Source organism: Equus quagga, chromosome 15 (assembly GCF_021613505.1).
Source record: "Equus quagga isolate Etosha38 chromosome 15, UCLA_HA_Equagga_1.0, whole genome shotgun sequence".
Classification (NCBI taxonomy): Eukaryota; Metazoa; Chordata; class Mammalia; order Perissodactyla; family Equidae; genus Equus; species Equus quagga.
Window position 1 is genome coordinate 72,814,710 of NC_060281.1, and position 26,202 is coordinate 72,840,911.

General features: G+C 38.5%; 1 protein-coding gene across 2 annotated transcripts in view; it reads right to left on the reverse strand.

The window, feature by feature from the left end:
- Positions 1–26,202, reverse strand: part of ATXN2 (ataxin 2) — a 127,032-nt gene that overhangs the window by 67,876 nt on the left and 32,954 nt on the right. For both annotated transcript variants that reach the window (XM_046639792.1, XM_046639791.1), the window contains exons 2-5: positions 23,933–23,969; positions 22,726–22,785; positions 22,148–22,219; positions 21,133–21,283 (exon numbers count right to left, since the gene is read on the reverse strand). In XM_046639792.1, the coding sequence (XP_046495748.1) occupies positions 21,133–21,283; positions 22,148–22,219; positions 22,726–22,785; positions 23,933–23,935 (286 nt within the window). In that variant the 5' untranslated portion in view covers positions 23,936–23,969. The remainder of the gene's footprint in view (positions 1–21,132; positions 21,284–22,147; positions 22,220–22,725; positions 22,786–23,932; positions 23,970–26,202) is intronic.

A 26,202-nucleotide genomic window follows, 5' to 3' on the forward strand; every position in this document is an offset into this window, starting at 1 on the left:
GCCTTTTCCTACAGGAGCTCCCAGGTGTGGGAGAGTATTACAGACATGAAGCAAATCTTTTAGAATCTAACGTGAAAACTGCTAAAATATAATTAAGCACAAAGTCTGTGGAACAAAAGGCTGTGGCTTTACAAGTAACAGCTGATCTAAGCCTTCAAAAAAACAAGCAAGAATTAAGAAGGGGGAAGCAAAGGGACCCAGGACAGACTAGAGCAGCATTAAAAATAAAATTTTTCCTACTTGTACACAAGCCCATAGGCTTATCCAGGGAAGCGGAATTTGGGGCCAGAGATTACCTTTTTATTTTACACTATGAGAATATACTAAACTATGTATTTTATTAGATATATAACATTAAAGAATAGCATAAAGAAACAAGATGAGGATAATGAACACAGTAAGGGCCCAGGGGATGTGGCCAGGAACAAGAAAACCAAGGGGACAAGTGAGGGCATTGGCTTCAGGCAGGAGGGAGAAAAAAAGAGAGGACTGCAGGGAGATGGAGCAAAGGGAGCTTCTAGATCAGGGATTCTTAATCTTTTTCTTTGATCCATGGACCTCTTTGGAATTTTGGAGAAGCCTATGGATTTAAATGCATAACACACACAGGAAATCAAAGGAGACCAATTATACTGAAATGCAGTTATCAAAACTAAAAAACCAAATCTGTGCCATAGTAATAAATATGCTTCTTTATCAACGCACTAAACAATAACATGTAACAGCAAATTGAATAAGTACTGTGATTTTAAAGAGGTGATGAGGGGCCGGCCCAGTGGCGCAGCAGTTAAGTTCCTACGTTCCCTCTGGCGGCCGGGGGTTCGCCGGTTCGGATCCCCGGTGCAGACATGGCATCACTTGGCAAGCCATGCTGTGGTAGGAGTACCACATATAAAGTGGAGGAAGATGGGCACGGATGTTAGCTCAGGGCCAGGCTTCCTCGGAAAAAAGAGGAGGATTGGCAGCAGTTAGCTCAGGGCTAATCTTCCTCAAAAAAAAAAAAAAAAAAAAGAGGTGATCAGCACAAGTAATATTTCAAGATATCCTCATCTACACAAACAATATGAAATTAACTGAGTTCTACAGGTGCTGAAGTCACAGATACTGCTAATACTAGTGGTTTGTTGCCTACATTAATAATGGAAAGAAATGCTAATTTCAAGCAAAGATTAATGAAAATAAAGACGTAATATTTTTTCCTATCCAAGTTCATCAATGCCCTGAATCTTTTCCATGAACCATTTGGGACTCCACGGATCCAGATTAAATACTCTGCCTATTTGTTCTAAAAAGCAGGAAGAAAGAGCATTCTGCCATGGATAAAAGAAATGAGGTAGACAGAGTAAGGAGACTGGAGGGGGTAGTCATTAAGCTTGCAGAGACAGGTAAAAAAAGGTCTGCTGAGCTCTCCTGAAGCTCTAGCAAGAGCTAGAAACCCTACATTCCTAACCAGCAACCACAGTGGGATTTTCCCCAGCCACACCCAGCAGGCTGGCTACAGGAGTAAACAGAAAGGAGTTTAAAAATGGAAGGCCAGAGGAGGATCAAACAAATGACCTCATTTTTCCATTTTAAAAAATGGAAGGCCGGGGAAGGGTCAGAGAGCCCCATGAGGGGCCAGAAGAAAGAGAGTAGAAGAGTAAAGGTTAAGTGGGCCATGGTCAGAGATCTTGGAGGACATTCTAAAAGAGAATTAGTTACAAGTGATGATAAAGTCATGAAAGTAGACTGCTAAAATGAGATGGAAATTAAAGGTATTAAGTAACAGAGCTTAGGAGGCTAAGTTTCCACAGGAATAGTGCTCTGTTCCAAATGATCAAATTGAAAATACATTTTGCAAAATCTACCATTTGCAAACTAACATTTGAAGATACAGGGTCCTAGCCACAAAACTATGGGCAACTTCAATGCATCCGAAGGTATATGCCTCTCTGTTTTAAATACCAAGAAGTTACAGTTACACGACAAAATACACGAAAGAATAGCACCTGCCTATTAAAAAAATGCAGGAGCAGATACCATCCACTTTGAAGGACCACAACTACTTTCTAATTGTAATTCTGGGCCTATCAAGCAGAGCTACTTAATATTTAAAATGTTGGGAGTGGTTTATTTGATACACCATGGAGATGACAGTTACAATTCAAGTCTTTGAGGTTAGATCCATAAAATCAGTCCCAAAGTTTTTCCTTCAACTGGAAACATTTTAGGAGAAAATGAATGAGTAACAGCTAGTGTAAACTATTAAAAACAAAACATAGCTCATTCTGACCTCACACATGGTAGGGTCGGGGCAGGAAACAGGTTCTATATTTGCAGCACACGCACACCCTAAACAGGCAGAGAGCCTTCCCTACTTGTCATCTCTTCTTGTCTCAGCAGCTGAAACTCTTGGCCAAACACCAGTATTTAAAAGTCTTTGTGTAAATAAAATAGGAGCCAGTGGTGGCAAAACCATGACTTCCCACTAGATGGAGATGCTACCACAAAGGAGAACACACTGGTGAGCAAAGTCATACGTCACCTAACAACATTCTCTACGACAGGCCAACACAACAAAATTAAGAACAAAAGGCCAACTACGCGCATTTCCACATTTTATACAAAATTTTAAATACTTTTAACAATAATTTCTTACCTTAATAGAAAAAAAAAAAGTCATTCTTCCAAACAGAGAAGAACTAACTAATCATATCTTTGCCTCTAGGGCACTAGAATAAGGAAAATGAGTTTTGTGACTCCTAAGTAGAAAGGGGGTTGTTTCTACCCTGGTTAGCACAAAAATAAATAAATGAATCTCTAAGATATGCTCTTTTAATCCTATGATTTCAAACTGAAGTTAATTTCATACTATTCTTCACAAATATGTACATAGATATAAATTCATATATGTGTACATTTCTAACACACACAACAGCTAAGTCAAATGAATTATCTTAGAAGACTTTCAAATAGCCTGTATGCATGCTCTGATTCTTCACTCCCTTACCTGTGCTTCTGACTTTTTTCACCTGTATTACAATCATTTGGGCCTTATCTTCAAAGTTAACACTTGAGATTTTCTTTTTTATATTTCAAAAGAGTATTAAAACGCCTACTAGCAGCAACCTTCTGTCAGAAAAAAATATCCTCTGGATATGTCATGTTGTTAGAAAGCCATTTTTAGATTCAGCTAGGAATAAGTGCTTTCTTGAGTTTCCTGGGAATGAATGGTAATTACAATTTAAATCGCCTACGGCAATATATCTATGTAAGAAATAACTAGTTTTTCCGTGGTTTGGGTGTAGTGAGTGTAAAAATATATTAAATTTGTAATGAGTGTAAAAACATATTAAATTTTAAAAATATCAATTGAAAGAATGAATATATGAGTACCTACTATCTGTAAGGCATTATGCTAGACACCATGGGGCAGACACATCCTAGCGCTATAAACATGATTTCTAAATTCCAGATAATTGCAATGCATTGGGACAAAATACATTGACAAAAAGACATTACACACTGCTTTGTAAAGCCGAGTGTTGAGTGCATGAGGTGGACAACTGGTTCTCTAACTGTGCTCCACAGAACCCTGTGATTTCTTCAGGGTACCTCAGCAGACAGAGGGAAAGCTGCATAAGTAAGGTTCTAGGACCCCCTCCACTCCCCTTCCCTCCCACTGCCTTGTTGTAACTAGGATTCAGCATGAGTCTTCATTGGGGGTAGGCAGGATAACTATTCTATGCTAAAAATAAAATGCAGTAAAGTTTAGCAGCCATTGGCATAGGCAATAAAAACAGACCACACTGAGAGGGGAAAGTCAGGGAAGAAGCTACAGAGGAAAGGAGATTTGAGCCTCGTTAAAGAGAACTCTTCAGTGGTCACTAAGGGGAAGAGGGTGGGGCTCGGGCACGAAGGGTGAAGGGGTACATGCATGTGGTGACTGACAAATGACAACGTACAACTGAAATTTCACAATGTTGCAAACTCTCACAACCTCAATAAAAACAAAAATAAAAGTATCTAAAATTCTAGTGAGGAAGGGAGGTATTTAACGTGGAGAGTAAACCTGGCAGTAAGATAAACAAGTTCCAAGATGGAAATAGGATATGTCTAATAGCATGCAGAAAGTGACACCCTGGGTCAAGAAGTCCATTAATATTGAGAATAATGAGGTTGAAAAAAGAGAAGTTCCACTGAGAAGGGCCCTGAATGCCAGGGTACGTGTCCCAGCTGTATTCTGCAAGCAACATTGGCCACTGTAGATTTCTGAACAAGGGATGAGATGATATCATAAAAGCAATACTTAAGAATTTCCTTGTGCTAACATCCAAGACTGACTAGAAGACACAGAATCCGGAGGAAAAGTTAATTGTGAGATTGAAGTAACATTTGGATACAAACTATCAATGGGAACAGAGAGGAAGAAAAGAATGTGGATGTGACATTACCAAGGAAAAGTCTACAGAACAAGGTACAAGGAAGAAAACAACAACTTTCTTTCCAAACTTAAGCCAAAAGAATCTTTGCATCTGTATTATTTCACCAGAAGCAGCTGAAGAAAGAATGGATGAAAAGAATGTGACTCTTTTTTGAAAGTTCACTATCATGAGCTAAAAGAATATATTCAGCTAAGCTTGGCCTCTAAAACTCAATCTATAGCAAGTGTTTCGTGTGTCCAGTCTTGTAGTAGAGTGAATGACCATGCTACTTTATCATTTGCTTCAAAGAAAGAAAAGTTCTTTGCTTTTATCTACAGAAGCTGTTCCATAAAATATTGTTACTTTGAAAATACCAAAAGACACAATAAAAATCTCACCTTCCAAAATAATAATTACAAAGTTGTTTCGGCTTTTACAGAGAAAAAATTCTACAAAGCAGACATGCATAAATGGCACTGAGTATCTGTGGAAAATTAATAAATCAGCAACAGGTGCAGAGCAGACCGGCTCCAAGTGTGCTCTCAATTGGAGGGGCTCGAAGTTTAATGCCTATTCTAACAGGGGTCAAAAGGAAGGTTGAGACTTGTTGGACATGAAGACTATAAAACAGATTGCTCCAATCTGAAAATGAAATTAAGAAAAAATTCTATTTACAATAGCATCCAAAAGAACAAAATACATAGGGATAACACTACCAAAAGAAGAATAAACTTATACCCTGAAAATCACAACAGAATTTTGAAAGAAACTACAAATGACCTAAAGAAATGGAAAGACATCCCATGTTCTTGGACTGGAAGATTTAACACTGTTAAGATGGTAGTACGCCCAAATCGATCTAGAGATTCAACGCAATTCCTATCAAAATCCCAGCTGTCATTCTGCAGAAACTGACAAATGATCCTAAAATTCACATGGAAATGCAAGTGACCCAGGAGAGCCAAACAATCTTAAAAAAGAACACACTTTGAGGACTAATACTTCTCGAATTCCAAAACTTACTACAAAGGTACAGTAATCAAGGAAGTTTATACTAGCATAAGGTCAGACATATAGACCTAAGTAACAGAAGAGAGTCCAGAAATAAATCTTTACATTTATGGTCAATTGATTTTAACAAAGGTGTCAAGGCAATTCAATGGGAAAAGAATAGTCTTTTCAACAGACTGTGCTTGGACAACCAGGTATCCACATGTGAAATAATCAAGTGGGAACCCTACCTCACACTCCATACAAAAATTGACTCAAAATGGATCGTATACCTAAATGTAAGAGCCAAAACTCTTAAAATCTTAAAAGGAAGCAGAGAAATAAATCTTCATGATCTTGGATTAGGCAACTTTAGATAAGACATGAAACGCACAAACAACAAAAAAGAAAACATACGTAAATGAGACTTCATCCAAATTAAAAACTTTTGTATTTCAAAGGACACTATCAACAAAGTAAAAAGACAACCTAAAAAATGGGAGAAAATATTTGCAAATCATATGTCTGATAAGGGAAAGACTGGTATCCAGAATATATAAAGAACTCTTATAACTCAGTAGCAAAAACACAAATAACTCAATTTAAAATATGGGCAAAGGATGTGAATAGACATTTCTCCAAGGAAGATACACAAATCTCCATTAAGCATATGAAAAGATGCACATCATTAATCACTAGGGAAATGCAATCAAAACCACAATAAGATATTACTTCACATCCACCCACTAGGATGGCTAGTCAAAAAGATTTAAAAAAAGAAGAGGGGCCGGCCTGGTGGCACAGTGGTTAAATTCCCACGTTCCCCTTCAGTAGCCTGGGGTTCACCAGCTTGGATCCCTGGCGCAGACCTATGCACTGCTTGTCAAGCCATGCTGTGGCAGGCGTCCCACATACAAAGCAGAAGAAGATGGGCACAGATGTTAGCTCAGGGCCAGTCTTCCTCAGCAAAAAAAAGAGGATTGGCAGCAGATGTTAGCTCAGGGCTAATCTTCCTCAAAAAAAAACACCAGAAGAAAAAGATAGACAATAACAAGTGCTGGTAAGGATGTGGAAAAACTGAACTCTCATACACTGCTGGTGGAAGAGCAAAATGATACAGCATGTTGGAAAACAGCCCAGGAGTTCCCTCAAAAGATTAAACAGAGTTACCATATGACCCAGCAATTTCACTCAGTTACATGCCCAACAGAACTGAAAATGTACACCCACATATTTGCACATGAATGTTCACACCATTATTCACAATAATCAAAAAGTGAAAACAATCCAGATGTCTATCAACCGATAAGTGGATAAATAAAATGTAATACACCCATGCAATAGAATATTATTCAGCAATGAAATGGAAAATAAGTACTTATACATTCTACATGAACCTTAAACACATTATATACTAAGTCAAACAAGCCTGTCACAAAAGGCCACATATTGTACGGTTCCATTAACATGCAACGTCCACAATAGACACATCTATAGAGACGGAAAGAAGACTGGTAGTTGCCCAGGGCTGGGGAGGTTGGAAGCAAGTGGGGAGTGACTGCTAAAGGGTGTGAGGCTTCCTTCCGGGGTGATGAAGATGTTCTAAAACTGACTGCAGTGATAGCTGCACAATTCTGTGAACATGCCAAAAAAACCCCAAAAAACTGAGGTGTACAACTTAAATTGATCAATTGTAATGTATGTGAATCATACCTCAATAAAGCTGTTTTTTAAAAAAATCCAATATTCCTCTCAACAGTCCAGGTAATGAGGACTAGGTGACAATGATCCCAAATAAAAGAAAGTTTACCTTATCGAAAAGCAATTCAAAAGCTAGAGGTATTTCAGGGCTTGAAATCTTTTATTTCTACAACGCTGTCTTGTGACACAGCAATGAGGAAAAATGTCAGTATTAGAATAGACAAAAACTTCTTTGCAAAACTATGTGGCCTAAGAGGGAAAAGATACATCTTCTGGGAAACTTTGGATTAGCCAAGAGCCTAGGCTGTCTTGTCTTGATCTTATCAGAGGTGTGCGATTCCAGAGATGGACATCCATAAGCGGTATCATTCTGCTTTTCAGGATTTGGGGCTTGGTGCCTACTATATTTTCTGATGGTTCAAAATAATACAAATATCAGTAGGAAGAAGTTTAAGGTGGGAAACGCAAATTTAGTCTGTCTAACCTTAGTTGAACTGGCACTCATTTTGACAACTTTCAAGTAATAGTGGTCACAATAGTGGTGACCCCTTCTGTCACACATACTGCTCTGCATCCGAATCAACAAATGTATATTTGACTGACAATAATCTATCAAAACAGGGATCATAACCCTTCATGATCATCTGCTTTACGTTAACCTGAAATAAAGCTACCTAAATAACATCTTTGCACATTGCCTTGTTTAAAGCTAGTAATAAAAGACAGGCTTTCTCACAGACAGTGCTTATCGGCCTCAGAAATGGAATCACACTGCTAACTTATAGTTTAGTTATTTCTTCTCTTTTTAAATGACAACCAAATGGTAAAATTAGAAAACTTTCAGGTACAAAGCCTCAAATTCCTAAATCCCTGTAAGAGAAAAATTACATAAATTAGATTTCATGTGGTCCTAAACAATTTTGGGGTCTGACAACATTTAGTCATACGGAAATAAAGATTGCGTTGCTTAAGAGCTTCCTTAGAAAGACTCAAAAGGGTTGTTGTCCACTTAAAAGCAGAGCAATACTCTTTTACAAAGTCTACATAACTTCAAAACGCAGCATTTAAAAAGAAAGGCAGCGGCGGGGGTAGTCTTCTCTTCCTGATAGCTACATGCAACTACGAAGAAAACACATCACCTTCCGTTCTCTGACAACAAAATAATATACCCTAGAGCAGTAGTTACTTTTTTACTGTCGCCGCCACAAAAAAAATTTCTGAATTCTATAACTCAAAATAAATTTACCACTCAAGGAAGAAATGACAAAGCCCTAGCAAGAAAACTGAGACGGAGGCCATCAAGGACAGCTAAGAGTAGGCAAGAAATCTAAAGGATGTCAGCTTCAAAAGTGCAAATACAGTCGAGGGAAAGCAGCAGCAAAGAGCTCTAAAAACACAGCCAGCTGCCTGAAGAAGTTCTCTCCTGAGCAAGGAGCAGCTCCAAGGAGAAGGACAGTTCTGTCATGTTAAGAGTCCTTCATTTCAGTCCAAACATCGCCTGCTGTGCTAAAAACAAATTAAAAACAGACACCATGGTCATCTAGTTAGAATCAAACTAAACCAGCCAAATCATTTTCTTTTGTTTTTTCCTGAGATCTGATCTTGAGACCTTGGTGCCCTTTTGACCAAAGTATGGAAAGAATCAGTTGACATGGAAAAGCAAACCCCAAAGTACTGTTCTTACTAAAAATACAGTTTGCAACTTAATTTGTGTCTCTGTCCCTCTTACAGAGCCCAATGGAAAAGCCCAGAATATGACTAGGAAATAGGACAGACATCTCAATCAATGCATCATTTAGAAAGCACACAGGGTACAGGGCTTCCACAATAAATGATCATACAAATGCTTTTGATGCTACAATATTTGATCAGAAGTTTGAATGAAGTGCTTGGAGCCTGTAGCTCTATTTAAGCAGCACCAATTTGCACCAGGACGCATTAATAATGAAGAAACCTCATAGTCTTCCTACATAAATGAATCATTAAATTTTTTTTTTTTTTTTAGGAAGATTAGCCCTGAGCTAACTGCTGCCAGTCCTCCTCTTTTTTGCTGAGGAAGCCTGGCCCTGAGCTAACATCCGTGCCCATCTTCCTCTACTTTGTATGTGGGACGCCCACCACAGCATGGCTTGCCAAGTGATGCCACGTCCGAACTGGTGAATCCTAGGCAGCCGAGAAGCGGAATGTGCGCACTTAAGCACTGCGCCATCGGGCCAGCCCCAAATCATTAAAGGAGATAAAAATAGAAAACAATTTGTGAGATAAAAATATATCCTACTTAAATATTAAAAAGCAATAGTTCTTATCTTCCCTACTAATAAACTCGGTTTGTGAGATATACAAGTTGGATTCTCTAGTTAAAAATTTAGGCAAAATATTTTTAAGATAAAATATTTCATCTTAGTTTTACTAAGCCCACTATGTAACATAAAAGGTACTATAATTAGTGATTTAACATTTGAAAAGCAATTTTCTTAAAACCTAAACTAAATTAAAATTTGAGCTGAAATTGTTCACAAATTTTATCATTTAAATGTTGTTGTATTTGACTTAAAAGTCAACCAAACGGCAGACCCGGTAGCATAGTGGTTAAGCGTGTGCACTTCGCTTCGGCAGCCTGGGGTTCCCAGATTTGGATCTCGGGTGTAAACCTACACGCTGCTCATCAAGCCATGCAGTGGCAGCATCCCACATACAAATCAGAGGAAGACTGGCTCAGGGACAATCTTCCTCACAAACCCCCCCCCCCCCCAAACCAACCAAGTATCAAGGGAAAAAAATTTAAACCCATAAACCAGATTCCTTTGAAAGATCTGACTGAAGAAGATCAGTAGTCAAGACTCCACAGAATCAAACACATCAAATTCTACAGCAAAGCCAGATTAGTGTAACACAGAAGAACAAGAGAAGAATGGAAACCACTTTGTGAGGCCTGCTGTATTCAAAAAACAAGGTGATAGGGGCCGGGCCCGTGACCAAGTGATTAGGATCGCACACTCCACTTCGGCGGACCAGGGTCTCACTGGTTCAGATCCTGGGTGCAGACATGGCAGCCCACACTGAGGTGGCGTCCCACATGCCACAACTAGAAGGACCTGCAACTAAAATATACAACTATGTACTGGGGGGATTTGGGGAGAAAAAGCAGGAAAAAAAACAACAAGGTGATAGATTCCACAGAAGGTTAGATTTCTGGTTCCCAGAGTATCTCCAGAACAGATTTTAAAAAATTTTCAGAAAGATGCCAACAGAAAGATATACTTTTGGGGTAGGGTATCAGGAGGAGCACATTCTCTTTTCAAGCTTCTCTATTGGGTTCCTGGTTCAGAACTCCATTTTGAGGGGGGAGGAGGAGCCTTTAGTCTGTGCCATCTGAAAGAATGAAAGTGGGGCTAATCATCATTCGAGAAGTTTCTTATAAAAGGCATTGTTTTCATCTCAAAAGTTAAAGAGAGAGAGAGAAAGGAAAAGGGAAAGAAAGTGATTTGGTAGAAAATTTAGGGCAAAAAAAAAAAAAGAGAAAATCCAGAAACATTCAGGAATCTTTGAGAACTGAACTGCCAATACTATTAGCCAACACAGTAGTCTTTTTACAACTTACTCTCAAACCTATAGCAAAACTTTTCAGAAACAGGTTAAGGAGAAGTTAGTAAATGAAATGAATTCCCAATTCTTACAGCTGTACAAACACTTTTCTGTTTCCTTGGCAAATATATAAAACATTTTACAGATTCCAACTGTTCTTTTCTAACATAAATTAGAAGAACAATTGTTCAAGTGTACACGCTCCCTTAAAACCCCTTGCCAAGACTGACCTGGGTAAAAAAAGCAATCAATTTCTATTTACAGTTAGATGGAACAGAAATTAAAATGGAGACAATTTATCCACATTCCTTCACTGCCCTGCTTTATTACTAGTTTTAATATATTTGCTGTTTATCAGACTCCACTGAGACTGTGCAGAGCAAGAGAGAAAATAAAAGTAAAACCAGACAATAACTGGGTATCACTCCGTTACCAAGTAAATTGTCTTCCTGAAATGTTCTGACTCACTGGAATCATGTACTAGAGAGAGCTCAAGAATGATACTTCTGGGGGCCAGCTCCGTGGCATAGTGGTTAAGTTTGCGGCCCAGGGTCACAGGTTCAGAACCCAGGCGTGGACCTACATCACTTGCTGTGATGCCCATGCTGTGGCAGTGAATCACATACAAAATAGAGGAAGACTGGCACAGATGTTAGCTCAGGATGAATCTTACTCAGAAAAAAAAAAGGGGGGGCCTGGCCCCACGGCTGAGTGGTTGGGTTGGCATGCTCTGCTTCAGTGGCCTGGGGTTCACCAGTTCAGATCCTGGGCACGGACCTACACACCGCTCATGGAGCCATGCTGCGGAGGCATCCAACACACAAGAACTAGAATGACCTACAACTAGGATATACAACTATATATTGGGGCTTTGGGAAGGAAGGAAAAAAAAAAGAGGAAGATTGACAACAGATGTTAGCTCAGGGCCAATCTTCCATACATATAAACACACACACACACACATACATTGAACCAAAAAAACCAAGAATGCTGCTTGTTTTTACTTAAGCCACTCCACTAGCAGAGTGAGTCATTTTCTGATTCCCTCACTATTATCAGTCAGTGTTAATCTTTCTCATTTTGGCCATTTAGGAGGCTGACAGATGAAAAATCATATTCTACTGCTCCGAAACTGCACTTCTTTGATTACTACTGAGATGGACCATCTGTCCATATGTTCACTGGTCATTTGTAATACCACTTTTGATCTATTTTTCCCATTTTGTAGTATGCCTTCTAAAATTTATGGTACTTTGGGACACATCTAATTTTTTTATAATCAAATACATCCATCTTTTATTTCACTTTATGAATTTTTGCTTTCTTATAAAGTCCTTCCCTATCTCAAAATGATATAAATTTATAAAACTGCTCTAGAACTTCTATAGATTTTTTAATACTTCTCTCTTTAACCATTTAGGTTTTCTTTTGGCGATAGTGTGAAGTAGGAATCTAATTCCCCCCAAATGTTGTCCCAACACCATTTACTGAATAATCTGCCTTTACTCCAGATTTAAGGTGTTATCTTTATCATATATTAACAAAATGCCCAAATGAACTTCGCCTGTTTTGGATTCTCTATTCTTTGCCACTATGGCAACTGTTCTAATTCTAACACACTTTAATGGTTAGTAGGGCAAGTCTTCCTTTTTGACTCTTATAAAAAAAAATTTTCAAAAATTATTCTGTGGGCCAGCCCAGTGGCGCAGCGGTTAAGTGCGCACGTTTTGCTTCTCGGTGGCCCAAGGTTCTCCAGTTCGGATCCTGGGTGCGGACATGGCACCACTTGGCATGCCATGCTGTGGTGGGCGTCCCACATATAAAGTAGAGGAAGATGGGCACAGATGTTAGCTCAGGGCCAGTCTTCCTCAGCAAAAACAGGACTGGCAGCAGATGTTAGCTCAGGGCTAATCTTCCTTAAAAAAAAAAAATTCTTCTGTTAATACATATTATCTTATAAACTTTAGAATCATTTTGTCAATTTCTACAGAAATAGAAATACTATCTTTAGAGATTACTTTGAGGAGAACAGACAACTTTACAGTGTTACATATTCCCATTCAAAGTATGGCATGTTTCTCCATTTAGTCAAATCTATTTTTATGTCCTTCAGTAGTGTTTTTATAGTCTTCAGCTTATCCACATATACTACGCTTATTTCCATACACTTTAAATTCCGTTCCTATTGTGAATATTATCATTTTCTTTTGTGCTGTCTAGTTCATTAATGCCAGCCCTGGTGGTCCAGTGGCTAAGATTTAGCACTCTCACCACCATGGTCCAGGTTCGTTTCCCGGTCAGGGAACCACACCACCTGTCTGTCACTTGTCATAGAGTGGTGGCTGCATGTTCCTATGATGATGAAAATTATGCCGCCGGTATTTCAAATACCAGCAGGGTCACCCATCGTGGACAAGTATCAGCAGAGCTTCCAGACTGAGACAGACTAGGAAGAAGGACCCGGCCACCCACTTCTGAAAAAACTGGCCATGAAAACCTACAAACAGCAGTGGAGCACTGTCTGACACAACACCCACAAGGTGAGAGGACGGCACAAAAACACCGGGCAGGGTCCCACTCTGCTGTGCACAGGGTTGCTAGGAGTTGGAATCGACTAGATGGCATTAGCAATAACAAAGCTAATTAATGCTGTTAAATAAAGAGAAATCAATAGTTTCCATATATAGCTTGAATCAGACCACCTACTCTTATTAGTACTGAACAAATTTTTATTTTGTCTGAATAAAATTCTACTTTATGCTAGAGGTTTTGCTTGCTTGTTTTTTATTTTCTTTTGTTTTTAATAAACGAAGAGTCATTGTTTTGACCTTGGCCTACACATGAAGAATACAGCAGGGAATTTCTCTATGCTCTAAAAATGTATAGAGAAACAGAATTTTAATAAATGGAAAGAGGCCGTATTTTAAGAAATATGCAATACTTTCCTACGGTCTACCTCCATCTACTGTTTAGCTTTCCATCTCCTGTTCCACTACAGCTGATCATGGTTTTAAATCTCAATAATCTCTGTGCCACCTCTGTACTGGTCTCAGTAAACGCTAGTCTCTATTTACTGCTTGGCCCCAACACGGACACATATTCTTCTCTTACTAGCTGACAGCAAAGCTGAAGCAGTAAACTTTCTAAGGGTTCAGGCTTAACAGAAGATATTAGAACATGGAGTTACTTAGAGCTAGCTCAAAGGAAAAGCTACTCTCAAAGCCCACAGGCCCAAGCCAATCCCCTTATAGGGCTCTCCTGCCCACCTACCAGGATAGCCCCCAGCCATAAGACCAACTGCCTATCCTTCAGTCTATCCGCCTACCTACCACAGGGACTATCCTCCATCTTGAACAAAGGGCAAGCTGTCGATCCTGAACTTGTCCAGCTTTAGAACCGCCTGCCTGTTCAACTTTAGCACTTCCTGCCCATATACAGAGCCTACTACACTTCTAGTGCTAAGAATGTGCCCACTCAGCTGCAAGCCTGTGGTCTGTCTGCCCTACTAGAACACCACCCATGAATGAATTGGGAACACATTTAGTCTTCTCAGAATCCAAGGCTTCACAGGCCATATCCTGTTCTGGGATCTGCCTCTTCCTTAGATGACTGGCATGGCATTCCTAATGCCATGCCCTTCAGAAGAGATCCCTGTGACTCACAGAACCTTGCCCTATCAGACCTACAGGACAACCACATGAGAACACAATAACACAAACCAGAATACAATAATCTGTACAATTTTATTTCTCACTGCTCTCTAATCACACACTCACACTCCAACTCCCTCCAGCTACTACCACCTACAGAATTCTTCATGTTTCTGAACTCTATGTGGAATTCAATGCCACCAATTTCAACATTCGATTTTTACTGAATTCTTTCACATGCCTTGGTATCACCAACTCTGAAAATGCCTAGAACAGAGCTTCTTAAAATGGAGTACATGAACTCCCTAGGGAACTGTGAACACCATGGAATCAAATGTAAAGTCTGTGTCTGTGTTTTTTCTAGGGTGAGGGTATACAGTTTCGCTAAGTTCTCAAAAGGGACCCAAAATAGAAGTCTTGAATTTCTCTGTACTGTCCATAGCAACCAGCACAGCAATGAACACATTCCAGAGCTAAATATCTGTTGGCTGGCTATATATATATAAGACCACTTACAGCTTTTTCATTCTTTACATAAAATAGTACTTCTTTAAAAGTGTGCGATGGCTCTAATTTCACTCATTCAAAGGACACTTATATTGAGCCCGTAATATGTGCCAAAACACTAAACTAGTCTCCTAGGATAAAAAAAAATATAGTATTGGGGCCAGCCTGGTGGCACAGTGGTTAAGTTCACACGTTCCACTTGGGTGGCCTTAGATTCGCCAGTTCAGATCCCAAGTGTGGACCTATGCACTGCATATCAAGCCATGCTGTGGCAGGCATTCCACATATAAAGTGGAGGAAGATGGGCACAGATGTTAGCTCAGGGCCAGTCTTCCTCAGCAAAAAGAGGAGGATTGGCAGCAGATGTTAGCTCAGGGCTAATCTTCCTCAAAAAAATAAAATAAAATAAAAAACCAGTTAACTATTGCATTTATGTGAATAAAACATTCATTTTAAAAAAATGCAGTATCCACACAAGGAGCTCAAAGTATAATGGAGGAGACAGAAACATCTAATACAACATGGTATGAGGGCAATGATAAAGAGATGCTGGGGAGGGGGCTTATATGTGGTAGCTGAGATTATGAGAGTATATAAGCAACTGATACGTGGTAAGAGTAGTGGGCAAAGAAACACTGGGAACACAAACACATTTAAAGGCAGTGTGAAAGAAAAGAAGCCCAGGAATGAGGCAGGGAAGGAATGATTAATAAGACATATGAAAAACAGAACAGCAGTTTCTCAAGGAGGGTGAAATCAACAGTGTCAAATGCAGCAGTAAAGACTAGCAGTAAAGGATCTAGCAATTAGAGGTTACTAGTAGCCTGAGAACTTGTTATACTCAAGTTGTGAGTATAAAAGGCAGATTACAATGGGGTGAGGAGTCAGGAGAGAATGAGAGTTAAGAAGTTTAGATAAGAAAGGAAGAAAGACAGGGCCAGCCCTGGTGGCCTAGTGGTTAAGTTCGGTGCACTCCATTTTGGTGGCCTGGGTTCAGTTCCCAGGTGTGGACCTACACCACTCATCTGTCAGTAGCCATGCTGTGGCAGCAGCTCACAGACAAAAAGAGAAGGGTTGGCAGCAGATGTTAGCTTAAGGCAAATCTTCCTCAGTAAAATAAAGAGGAAAGATAGGAATAGCAACTAGAAGAATTCAGGACAAAAAGGAATCCTTTTTAGGATGAGAGGAATTTGAACAGGTTTTTCAGGCCAAAGGGAAAGAGTAAGCAGAGAGGAAGAGGCTGAAGAGTCTGGAACCAGAGTAGTGATATGAAAGAGTAAGACGAGGCCTGCCCAGTGGCACAGTGGGTAAGTTCACATGTTCCACTTTGGCGGCCCGGGGCTCGTGGATTCGGATCCCAGGCATGGACCTACGCACCACTCATTGAGCCATGCTGTGGCAGCATCCCACATACAAAATAGAGGACGACTGGCACAGATGTTAGCTCAGCAACAATCTCCCTCAAGCAAAAAGAGGAAGATTGGCAATGGATGTTTGCTCAGGGCCAACCTTCCTCACTAACAAAAGAGCAAGAACCCAGGAATGGCAGAATGGACAGAGTCACAGGCATGACTGGAGAAGCTGGGATTAAACAGGAAGTGAGACATCTCCTCGACTAAAACCAAAGGAAAGAGAATAATGACGGTAAAGGGGAAGATAAATTTGTAGATGGGGGGGGACAGAGAGTTGATGATAGAGATCATTCCAATAACCAATTTTCTCACATATGACTTTTCATTTATTATGACAAAGGAGTTGGTAAGCAAGTGATTCTTCAGAATAAATCCAATCTGAATTGTCACAAATAAGAAATTAGATGATATTATACAGTATTAGATTAGAGTCAAAGCATGAATTTAGACAAAGTATGTTCTGTGCTATTTCCCCAAAGCCAGTATAGTATGTATTTTTGATCAGCCCTAATAGCCCAAACACAGTAGGAAAAAAGACATAGGACTAGAGTTAGCAAATTTCTTCCGTAAAGGGCCAGACAGTAAATACGTTTTGGCTTTGCAGGCCATATAGCCTCTATTACAACTACTCAACTCTTATCACTATAGCATGAAAGCAGCAATAGACAATACATAAACAAATGGGCATAACTGTATTACAATAAAACTTTATTTACTGATGAGTGGATTTGGCCCATAGGTCTCCAGTTTGCTGACCCTTGTTCTCTAGGCTGAGAACACTACAAAAGACATAAAGGAGAAGAAGGAAGCGTGAGGAAAAATGGAATAAGGAAGTAGAAGAGAAGCCACAAAACTAAAATACAGTTGAGTTGGGGTATTAAATCAAAGAGCAAAATACGAATAAAAGAGCAATAGGAAGAGCAGGAAGATAATGAAAAGAAAAAAGATGAGAAAGAGACAGTGGAAAGAGAGAGCAAACCAAGTAAAAAGCAGGCAGAGATGATATACTATTTAAGGCAGACAGATGCAGAGACAAAGGCAGCTGATGCCCTAAAAAATAGGTAGCAAGATGAAGAGGGGAAAATGAGAGCATCTCAGATCTGTCTGCACTGGAATTCAAATAAAGAATAAAACACACTAATTTTCTAGTGATAATATGATGGTCTCTTCTAATAATGTGTGCAAAAGGAATCCACAGTTTACAAAACATAGAGCTACTTTTCATTTTGCCCATAAATCAAACTGGTACATATATAACATTCAAGAGATCAAATGAAACTTACTCACTGTATCATAAGAAAATATCAATTAATTCTAGGTCCCTTATTCATTTGCACATGTGTATGACTACGACCACATAAAATTCACTGAAATCAGTGAAGTTAGCATTAAGAACTTGCCACATTTACCTTACTAACTTTAAAAAGCTTCGCCCCAAATAAAGCCAAAGATCAAAAAAAGAAAAGAATCTTGAACAATATAATAATCTGCATATTTATACTGTGAGAGAATTTTGCTTTTTATTTTTTGCTTTCTTCGTGGGGAAATATTTAAGGTAAATGCAGACTTATTCTGACATACCTCGGCTAAACAACAAACGAGACCACATACTTTGTCACTACAGTACAATGCTTAATAACATGACTTGGGGTCAGCGAGTGCTGGGTTTGTGTCCTCACTTTACCAAGTCACTTAACTGTGTCTCTATTTCCTCATCTACAACGTGCAGATAAGAATCATACCCACTTCAGAAAGATGTAGTGATGATTAAATGAAAAAAATACATGTAAAACATTTAGCACAGAGCCTGAAACATAGAATGTACACATAAATTTAGATAATAGTATCAACCTTAAGACTTTGACAGTAGTATTACAGAAGAGTATTATAAGATAAAAGCTCAGAAAGAAAACAAATTCCCCTTTTCTTTTAGGAAGCTCCAATGTAATATTAGTAGTTTTGTTCTTATCATTCATTCACTTCTGTTAATCCTTAAAAAACCCCTCAATCCATCTGCCTATTTAAGACGTAGAACAGTCGTATCAAACTGATGCCAGTGCAGACTACTCAAGATCATCTCCACTCCGAGAGAGAAAGAGCACTGTGAGGCAAAGAAACAAAGCACAAATCCTCAAGACCCACAGAACAGCCATTCCCAGGACCTTATCATTGAAACCCACAGCTCACATCCCTGACTGCACCTCAGAATCACATACCCAGAGCTTCACCCAGGCTAATTATAATTGAGCCACAACTTCTAGAAGTGAGAACTAGAGACTTTTTAAAACTCCGTAAGTGACTAAAATGTGAACCCAACATTAAGAATCACTGGTTAAACCCTACCTTCCTTTATTCAAGGGGACTAGAAATCTGAGAAAGTCTTTAGTACAAAATAATATAAATCTAAAAACAGTAGTAAATGCCTTAATTTTTGGAACCAATGAACCAAGCCAATTAATTACTCTAAAAAGGTTTCTCTATACTAATAGTATCTCCAAAATAATACTTTTAAGGAGGGCAACTTCTGCCAGGATAGTGTTAAGAATCTGGCTTAAGAGACCTGAAATCCTAAACACATGACTTAGCACTATTTTCAGGATACTATGCAATGAACACAATGGTATAATCCACTAAATCATTACAGTCTTTAAATAAAATACCTGAAGTTACTCCTCTATTGGATGTCCTCATCAAGAAAACTGTACTTTTATGTATATAGTAAGATATGTCCATCCCCTTACGAATACACTGAACACTGTCAAAGCTGTTGCTCTGATCTATATTTTCTCAGTTTACTACAATGAACACAAATTACCTGAGAAATAAAGACATAACAAAACAATAAACAAAATAAAAATTTAAAGACATTAATTTTGAAGAGGATCAAAGAAGGGATACCATTAATCTAAGTAATATTTACCTTTCCAAATTTGGGAAATGCTAATTCACTTTAAGAACAAAAAACAAAGCATATTGTGAATGGCTGTTAGCTAAACTGCCTGGTACTCAACAGAGTAGGAAACATTCTGTTGTTGTGGCCAATACTTTTTCTAGAGTGCTATGTACTAAATGCAACTAAAATTTTATTTTCCGTTTGGCTCATGATCCAAAGTCAATTTTGAAATTTAAAACAATGAAATACTTCAACAGTATAAGTATAAACAATTTTGTGCTTCTAGGCATAAACAAGATCAACTCCAAAAGGAGCAACTAAAAAAAGACTTGTTTCCTTGTACAGGCCACTGAAGGATTCTTAGACAGAGCTGTGAATCAAAGACATGGATGTTTAGTAGGATAGAAGAACAGAATGCAGCGCTTTCATCAAGACCCCAGAGCAGTTAGAGTACCTAGCACTGCTAGCTTTTCAAACAGCAAGCTAAGGTAGGTAAGAACCTTGATAACAGGTCCAAGAGAAAGGCTTTAACTTCCTGGTGGCTTATAATTTTTAAATAACAGTGTAGAAAAATCAGTGCAACAACAAAAACAGCTACTGGTATAGACTGAATCACGAAAATAAAAAATTGTTATGTGACAATTTGCAATCACCACTGTATCACCACTTTTATATTCTCAATACATAAATTCATACTTTGAATGTTTTTTTAAAATATCTATGCTCTACTTCCTTACCCTTTTTCATCTTCATTAGACAATTGTTTTCCATCCACAGTTCTCTGCTTTTCTCCCTTAGCCCTGTGCTTTGATTTTTTCCAGATTTAAAACTAAAGCATTGATAGAACTATAAGACTAATAAAACGATATAAGCATTCTTTATGAGCATTACAAAACTAAAAATTGATAACTAAAGCATTGTAGGCCAAATAGGACAAGAAATTTTCAGCTGAGTATGATCAGTAGCATTCTTGACCATGAAACTACAGAAAATCCCTTACAAACCATTTGTGTGTGTGCGCACGAGGAAGACTGGCCCTGAGCTAACATCTATTGCCAAACTTCCTCTTTTTGCTTGAGGAAGATGGTCCCTGAGCTAACATCCGTGCCCATCTTCCTCTACTTTGTATATGGGATGCCACCACAGCATGGCTTGATGAGCTGTGTGTAGGTCTGCACCTGGGATCTGAACCTGCAAACCCCAGGCTGCCAAAGCAGAGTGTGCAAACTTAACTACAAGCCACCAGGCCACCCCCAAACTAGTTTTTTTTTTTTTTTGAGGTCATATTGGTTCATAGCATTGTATAATTTTAGGTGTATGATACTTTATATCAGTTTCTCTATAGATTGCATCATGCTCATGCCCAATAGTCTAGTTTTTATCTGTCACCATACATATGTACCCCTTTGTCCCTTTTGCCCATCCCCCTACTCTCTTCCCCTCTGGTAACCATTAATCTGTTTCCTTTATGCATGTGTTTCTCTATCTTCCACATACAAGTGAAATCATATGGTGTACAAACTCTCATTATTTATCCTACTAAAAGTACCACAGAACCTTCTTCTGACATTTTAAAGATTTTTTTTCTTTTTTCTTTTTTTTTTCCCCTCCTCAAAGCCCCCCAGTACACAGCTGTGTATTTTAGTTGTGGGTCCGTCTAGTCGTGGCATGTGGGACGCCGCCTCAGCATGGCTTAATGAGTGGTGCCATGCCCACGCCCAGGATTCGAACTGGCGAAACCCTGGGCCACCGAAGCAGAGCGCACAAACTTAACCACTCAGCCATGGGGCCAGCCCCCTTCGTCTGACATTTTAAATATTTTCCCAAAAAAATGTATTAAAATTCCCATTTGTCTTAATCAGGTTATTCTAGAAAGCCCATATTTCTTAAAGAAAACAAAAAACAAAAAAAGTCTGTATGATCAATGTAGAGAGTCCTTGCTTGATTAAATATTATAAACCATGAAGCGTATTTAGGAAATCAAAACTCACCTCTTCTTGCATAACTGGAGTCCATATCTTTAAATTGTACCACAACAAAGTCTGAACACTTGAACAAAATACTCTCCATTATTTCTTCACGTTTTGGCCCCGAACTGGATTCTGTACTTTTCTCATGTGCAGCGTCAAGTACTAAATCACACTAAAATGAAAAACATGAGTAAATATTCAATACATTTATAAACTAAAATTTTTCAGAAATTCTTCAGCACATCAAGGTAGTATTTCTTACATGACTTTGGCAAAAATAATCTATCTCAAGAGAACCTTATAATCATACCTTTCTCTCAGAAATATGATCTATTATCCATTCCATCATTCAAAAATCCTCTCAACTAAAAGTTGGTCCTTGCTACCATGGTCTGTCTTAAGCACATTAACAGTGATGAATAGAAAAACAACAATCTACTCTATCCCTCTTCTGGTCCACAATGCTTGAAAAGACCAAAATATTTTAATAAGCACATAGAGCAAGTCTTTTTGATTAAACAGTCTACAAAATAACCAGTGTTTGAAATTGAGGAGCAAAATCATTCAAAGTGGTGGTAAAAAGTGCTTTAAAGGTAAAGCACTGAGCAAGGAAATGTGACAAACATATCCACCTCATAACTAGAAAATGCTAAATCAGAAACTAATAGATAAGGGCCAGCCCAGTGGCGCAGCGGTTAAGTGCACATGTTCCGCTTTGGCAGCCTGGGGTTCGCCGGTTTGAATCCTGGGTGCCGACATGGTACTGCTTGGCAAGCCATGCTGTGGTAGGGGTCCCACGTATAAAGTAGAGGAAGATGGGCATGGATGTTAGCTCAGGGCCAGTCTTCCTCAGCAAAAAGAGGAGAATTGGCAGCAGATGTTAGCTCAGGGCTAATCTTCCTAAGGAAGGAAGCAAAGGAAGGAAGCAAGGAAGAAAGAAAGAAACTAATAGACACCGTCAGGAAGCCATAAAAACACCATAGTTGATGATTCATGAGGTTTTATATTTAGCAAAAAGGAAAAGAGTGAAAATTACCTTAGGACTGTATGTTTTAAAAACTCCTTCATATATACCTCCGTTTTTCACTTGTACTTCACATTTGGATCCCTAAAAACACACAATTAATTCATCAAAGAAACAGTGTGCTACCCAGTCATGGGGGATAATTGTTTTCACTTTACTTTTTACAGCTCATCAGGCTTCATTCAACATGTTAGGTATGCAGTGACAGAACAATAAAACATTTTAAAACATTAGCAATACACTGAATTTTCAAAATTCTTCAGGAGGCCCTGCCCAGAGTTTGCAGTATGAATTTAAATACTGAAAGTAAGTATTTCTGACTCTAGTTTTATTAGGTTGACAATATAATGCACTAAAGACAATCAACTACTAATATTATTTTGTACACAGCAGGGTTAACAAGAAAGCTTTTATAGTGAGTTATAATAGCCTGGGATAGAGTCCTAATCTGTTTTTTCTAAACCATCCTTGATTAAACATGACCTAAGAAATGTTACTTTGAGAATCATTCATCCACACTTTTACTTCATGAAGTTACTTTATTCCACTCCCAAGGCAGTTTCTCCCTCCCCAATAAACTGAAAACTTACAACAACTGATGTAAGTATATGAACCATCCTCATATTTGCATAGATTCCATCAAAAGAAATCTGGAATATTAAGAAAACACATTAATAGCAATCAGCATTTACCCTTGTATATGTATTAAAATTAGTATTTATTGTTACAAAATGTTTAGTCAGGTTTATAATACCTTACATGTGTTAAAGGAAGATTTGGTTTACTACAATCATTTACTTCCTTAGAGAATAAAAGCTTAAGTTTTCAAAAGGGAAAGGAGTTATACCAACTAACAATGTTTCGATTATACATAAGAAAAAAAGTAAAAGTGAATTTCCATATATGAGGAAAGACAAATCCACAAGAAGGGAAGGCAGATCCAAGGCTGGCGAGTAGGGGAAGGAGAGCTCACTACAGTTGGTACGAGGGATTCCTGGAGGGGATGGAACTGGGCTATTATCTTGACTGTGGTGGTGGTTAAACAATTCTATGTGTCAAAACTCACAAATCTGTCCACTAAATAGGGTTAAGCATACCTTAATAAATAAATGGGGTGAAGTGTAGGGCACCTTTGTAGCAGACCCTTGACTATCTTCTCTCAGCAGATCTGAATCAATGACAGTGCTCTAAGGTCTAATCAATCAACCACTCCTTATTACATACTACACAAGCGTGTGTTCTCCTGATCTAAAGAAGAAAATTTATCCACAAAAGGCAAAGTCTCAAAAATTAGTGACAGCTTCTCATTTATTTCTGCTATCATGTGGAACTTATGCCATCCACCTTTCATGCCCAGTTTAATTTCACTGAGAAAGTTCTGAAATTTGAAACCAGAAGGCCCTTTCCAAGAGAGAACAATAAAAGGAATAAAAGATAGCACATTAATCCAAAATCAAAAACCAAAGAGCTCTGCAAATTCCAGCCCTGGAGTTCCACTGATCTTTAGGGAGTTACTCATTTAGACTGGCCTTTAGTCATTTACAAGAGAATAAACGACATTATTCTTAGGCATGAAAAATACTATTTACAGATAATTATACATTTTATACAGAAAGTTATCAAAAAACAACACATACAGCTAATAATTTTATATCAAACAGTATTGATCTACAAAGGTTATCTGAGATATAAAATTCAAGAGAAGGGAATTTTTTTTTGCCTTGGCTTTTGGTCCATGGTTTAAAATCACATTTTAGTTACCCATTTTTCTAAAGAAAGAACAGTGAAGTTACTCACCATAGACTGAGGCAGGCCTTTGTTACTGTTTCGACCTCTGAAAAGATTAAATATTATGCTTATTAAATTCAACAGGTCAAGCAAGCTAAAGACTACTTTCAAATTTAAAATATCTTATAATTCCATTCCAATACAGCACCAGCTATCTGTGAGGAGGGCTCATCTAACAGTAAGTATAAAGGCTACCTATGTATGGCTCTTTCTGCATTTTGCTGGCTCAGAGGCCAAGAACAGGTATAGGTCGTGGGAGGCAGGGACGAGGAAAGAATGAACGTGATCAAAATCAAATAAATGAAGTAAAAATAAAAACAGCCTATTGGAAGAAATAACTAATACTAAATATAATAAGCTTTACTCCAAAAGTAACCAATCACTCTGTTACATAAAGCTACTCAGGAACAAAATATAGAATCTACTCCTCATTTAACTGATATATTTGACTGATAGCAAGTCACCTCCCGTATTTTTCCCTTGCCTCCAAAAATAGGTACTGTATTTACAACTGCAGAAAAACGCTTGAAAATAAGTTAAATCACTCAAAGCACTTTCACTTCTAAAAAGTGCCACTGTCGGGATCTACATAGCAAGTGCCTTTCTCTGCCAATCCCCTTCCCTCTGAAACAATGCAGTACCCTGAGGTCGGCTGTCCAGTAATTTCCAGTAACTCGGATGCTATTTCCAACTGAATTTAATTACAGGCATAATAAAGCCTAAGGCCTGTTCCATAGGAAAAGATTAGGCCCCTTAGGAAATGATAAAAACATTAATAAAGTGAAATGTTACAGTCCTCAGAAACATTAGTTACTATGGAATAAAAGGGGTGCAATCTCACTTTAATAGAATAAATCACAACACTCAAATTAAGCCACAAACTTAAAACAGTCAAGGAAAAGAATAATTCACGTTCCCAAAGTCTAGCGATATGAATGGTACCCATTTCCAGAAAAGTAACACTGATCTTAACATTCCAAGGTCAAGGCTGCTTCATTCTCCAATTCTGTCACCTACTATCATCTAGAAATTAACGTCTTGTAGCAAATCACCTCTGAGATTCCTTCCATTTATAACATTCTGATTCTCTAACTCTTTGCCTCACATACAGCACAAAGAGAGAAATTCCTAAAGTCTAAGGAATATGACCAGTAAGTGATCACTTACAGAACTTAGCACAAACCAGACACTATGGTAAGTACTATGTCAAATCCCCCACCCCCGCTTCACAGGCCAGGAACTAGACTGTAGCAGTGCTAAGTGTCCTGACCACCATCGTCCCGTTCACACGCAGTAGAGCTGGTATTTGAACCAAGTTAATCCAAGGTTAGGCTTTTCATTTCTTATGCTGCCTCTCTGAAATTGCATCACAAGGAATAAACTAACTTTACAATTAAGCCTAATCGAATTTCTACATTTTTTTCAAACATCATGAGTTAATTGGGTTTTTCTATTTTTTTTTTGTAATCTGTAGCCAAAGACTATACAATGGCTAAATTCTGCTTAGAAGGATTATCTTTTTGTGTGTGTGAGAGGAAGATTTAGCCCTGAGCTAACATCTGCCGCCAATCCTCCTCTTTTTGCTGAGGAAGACTGGCCCTGAGCTAACATCCATGCCCATCTTCCTCTACTTTATATGTGGGACGCCTACCACAGCATGGCTTGCCCCGGATCCGAACCAGTGAACCCCAGGCCACCAAAGCAGAACGTGTACACTTAACCACTGCGCCACTGGGCGGCCCCTAGAAGGATTATCTTATCCTAGTGATTGCTGAGATGCCACAGTTAAAAAACTTAAACAAATGCCAATACTTTAAGCGCACTTATACTCTTTGTGGCCTCCCTACAAAAACATTTAGGAGTTTAAAACATAAAACTCCTTTACACAAGTCACACTTCTTAAAATTGATTATACAGTTATATCTTTGACCAATAAAGAGCAATTGTTTTGACAACCCAGTTTACTTAGAACAAATTGTTCAACAGGGAAAATTACGACTCATAGTGGTACCTGACAGTAGAGTGTAGAAACCACTGATTTCCACTGATGGACCAGGTAGTTGGACACCCAGGGGAATGTCAGCATACCACAGTAGCATTTTCTGAAACTGCTAAAAGTCCAAATCCATTTTTGTTTTTTTCTTTTTAGATTCACTCAGATTATGCTTTACTTTTTATTTTTATTTTATTTTTTTGTTTTTGGTGAGGAAGATGGTCCTTGAGCTAACATCTGTGCCTTTCTTCCTCTATTTTGTATGTGGGATGCCCCCACAACACGG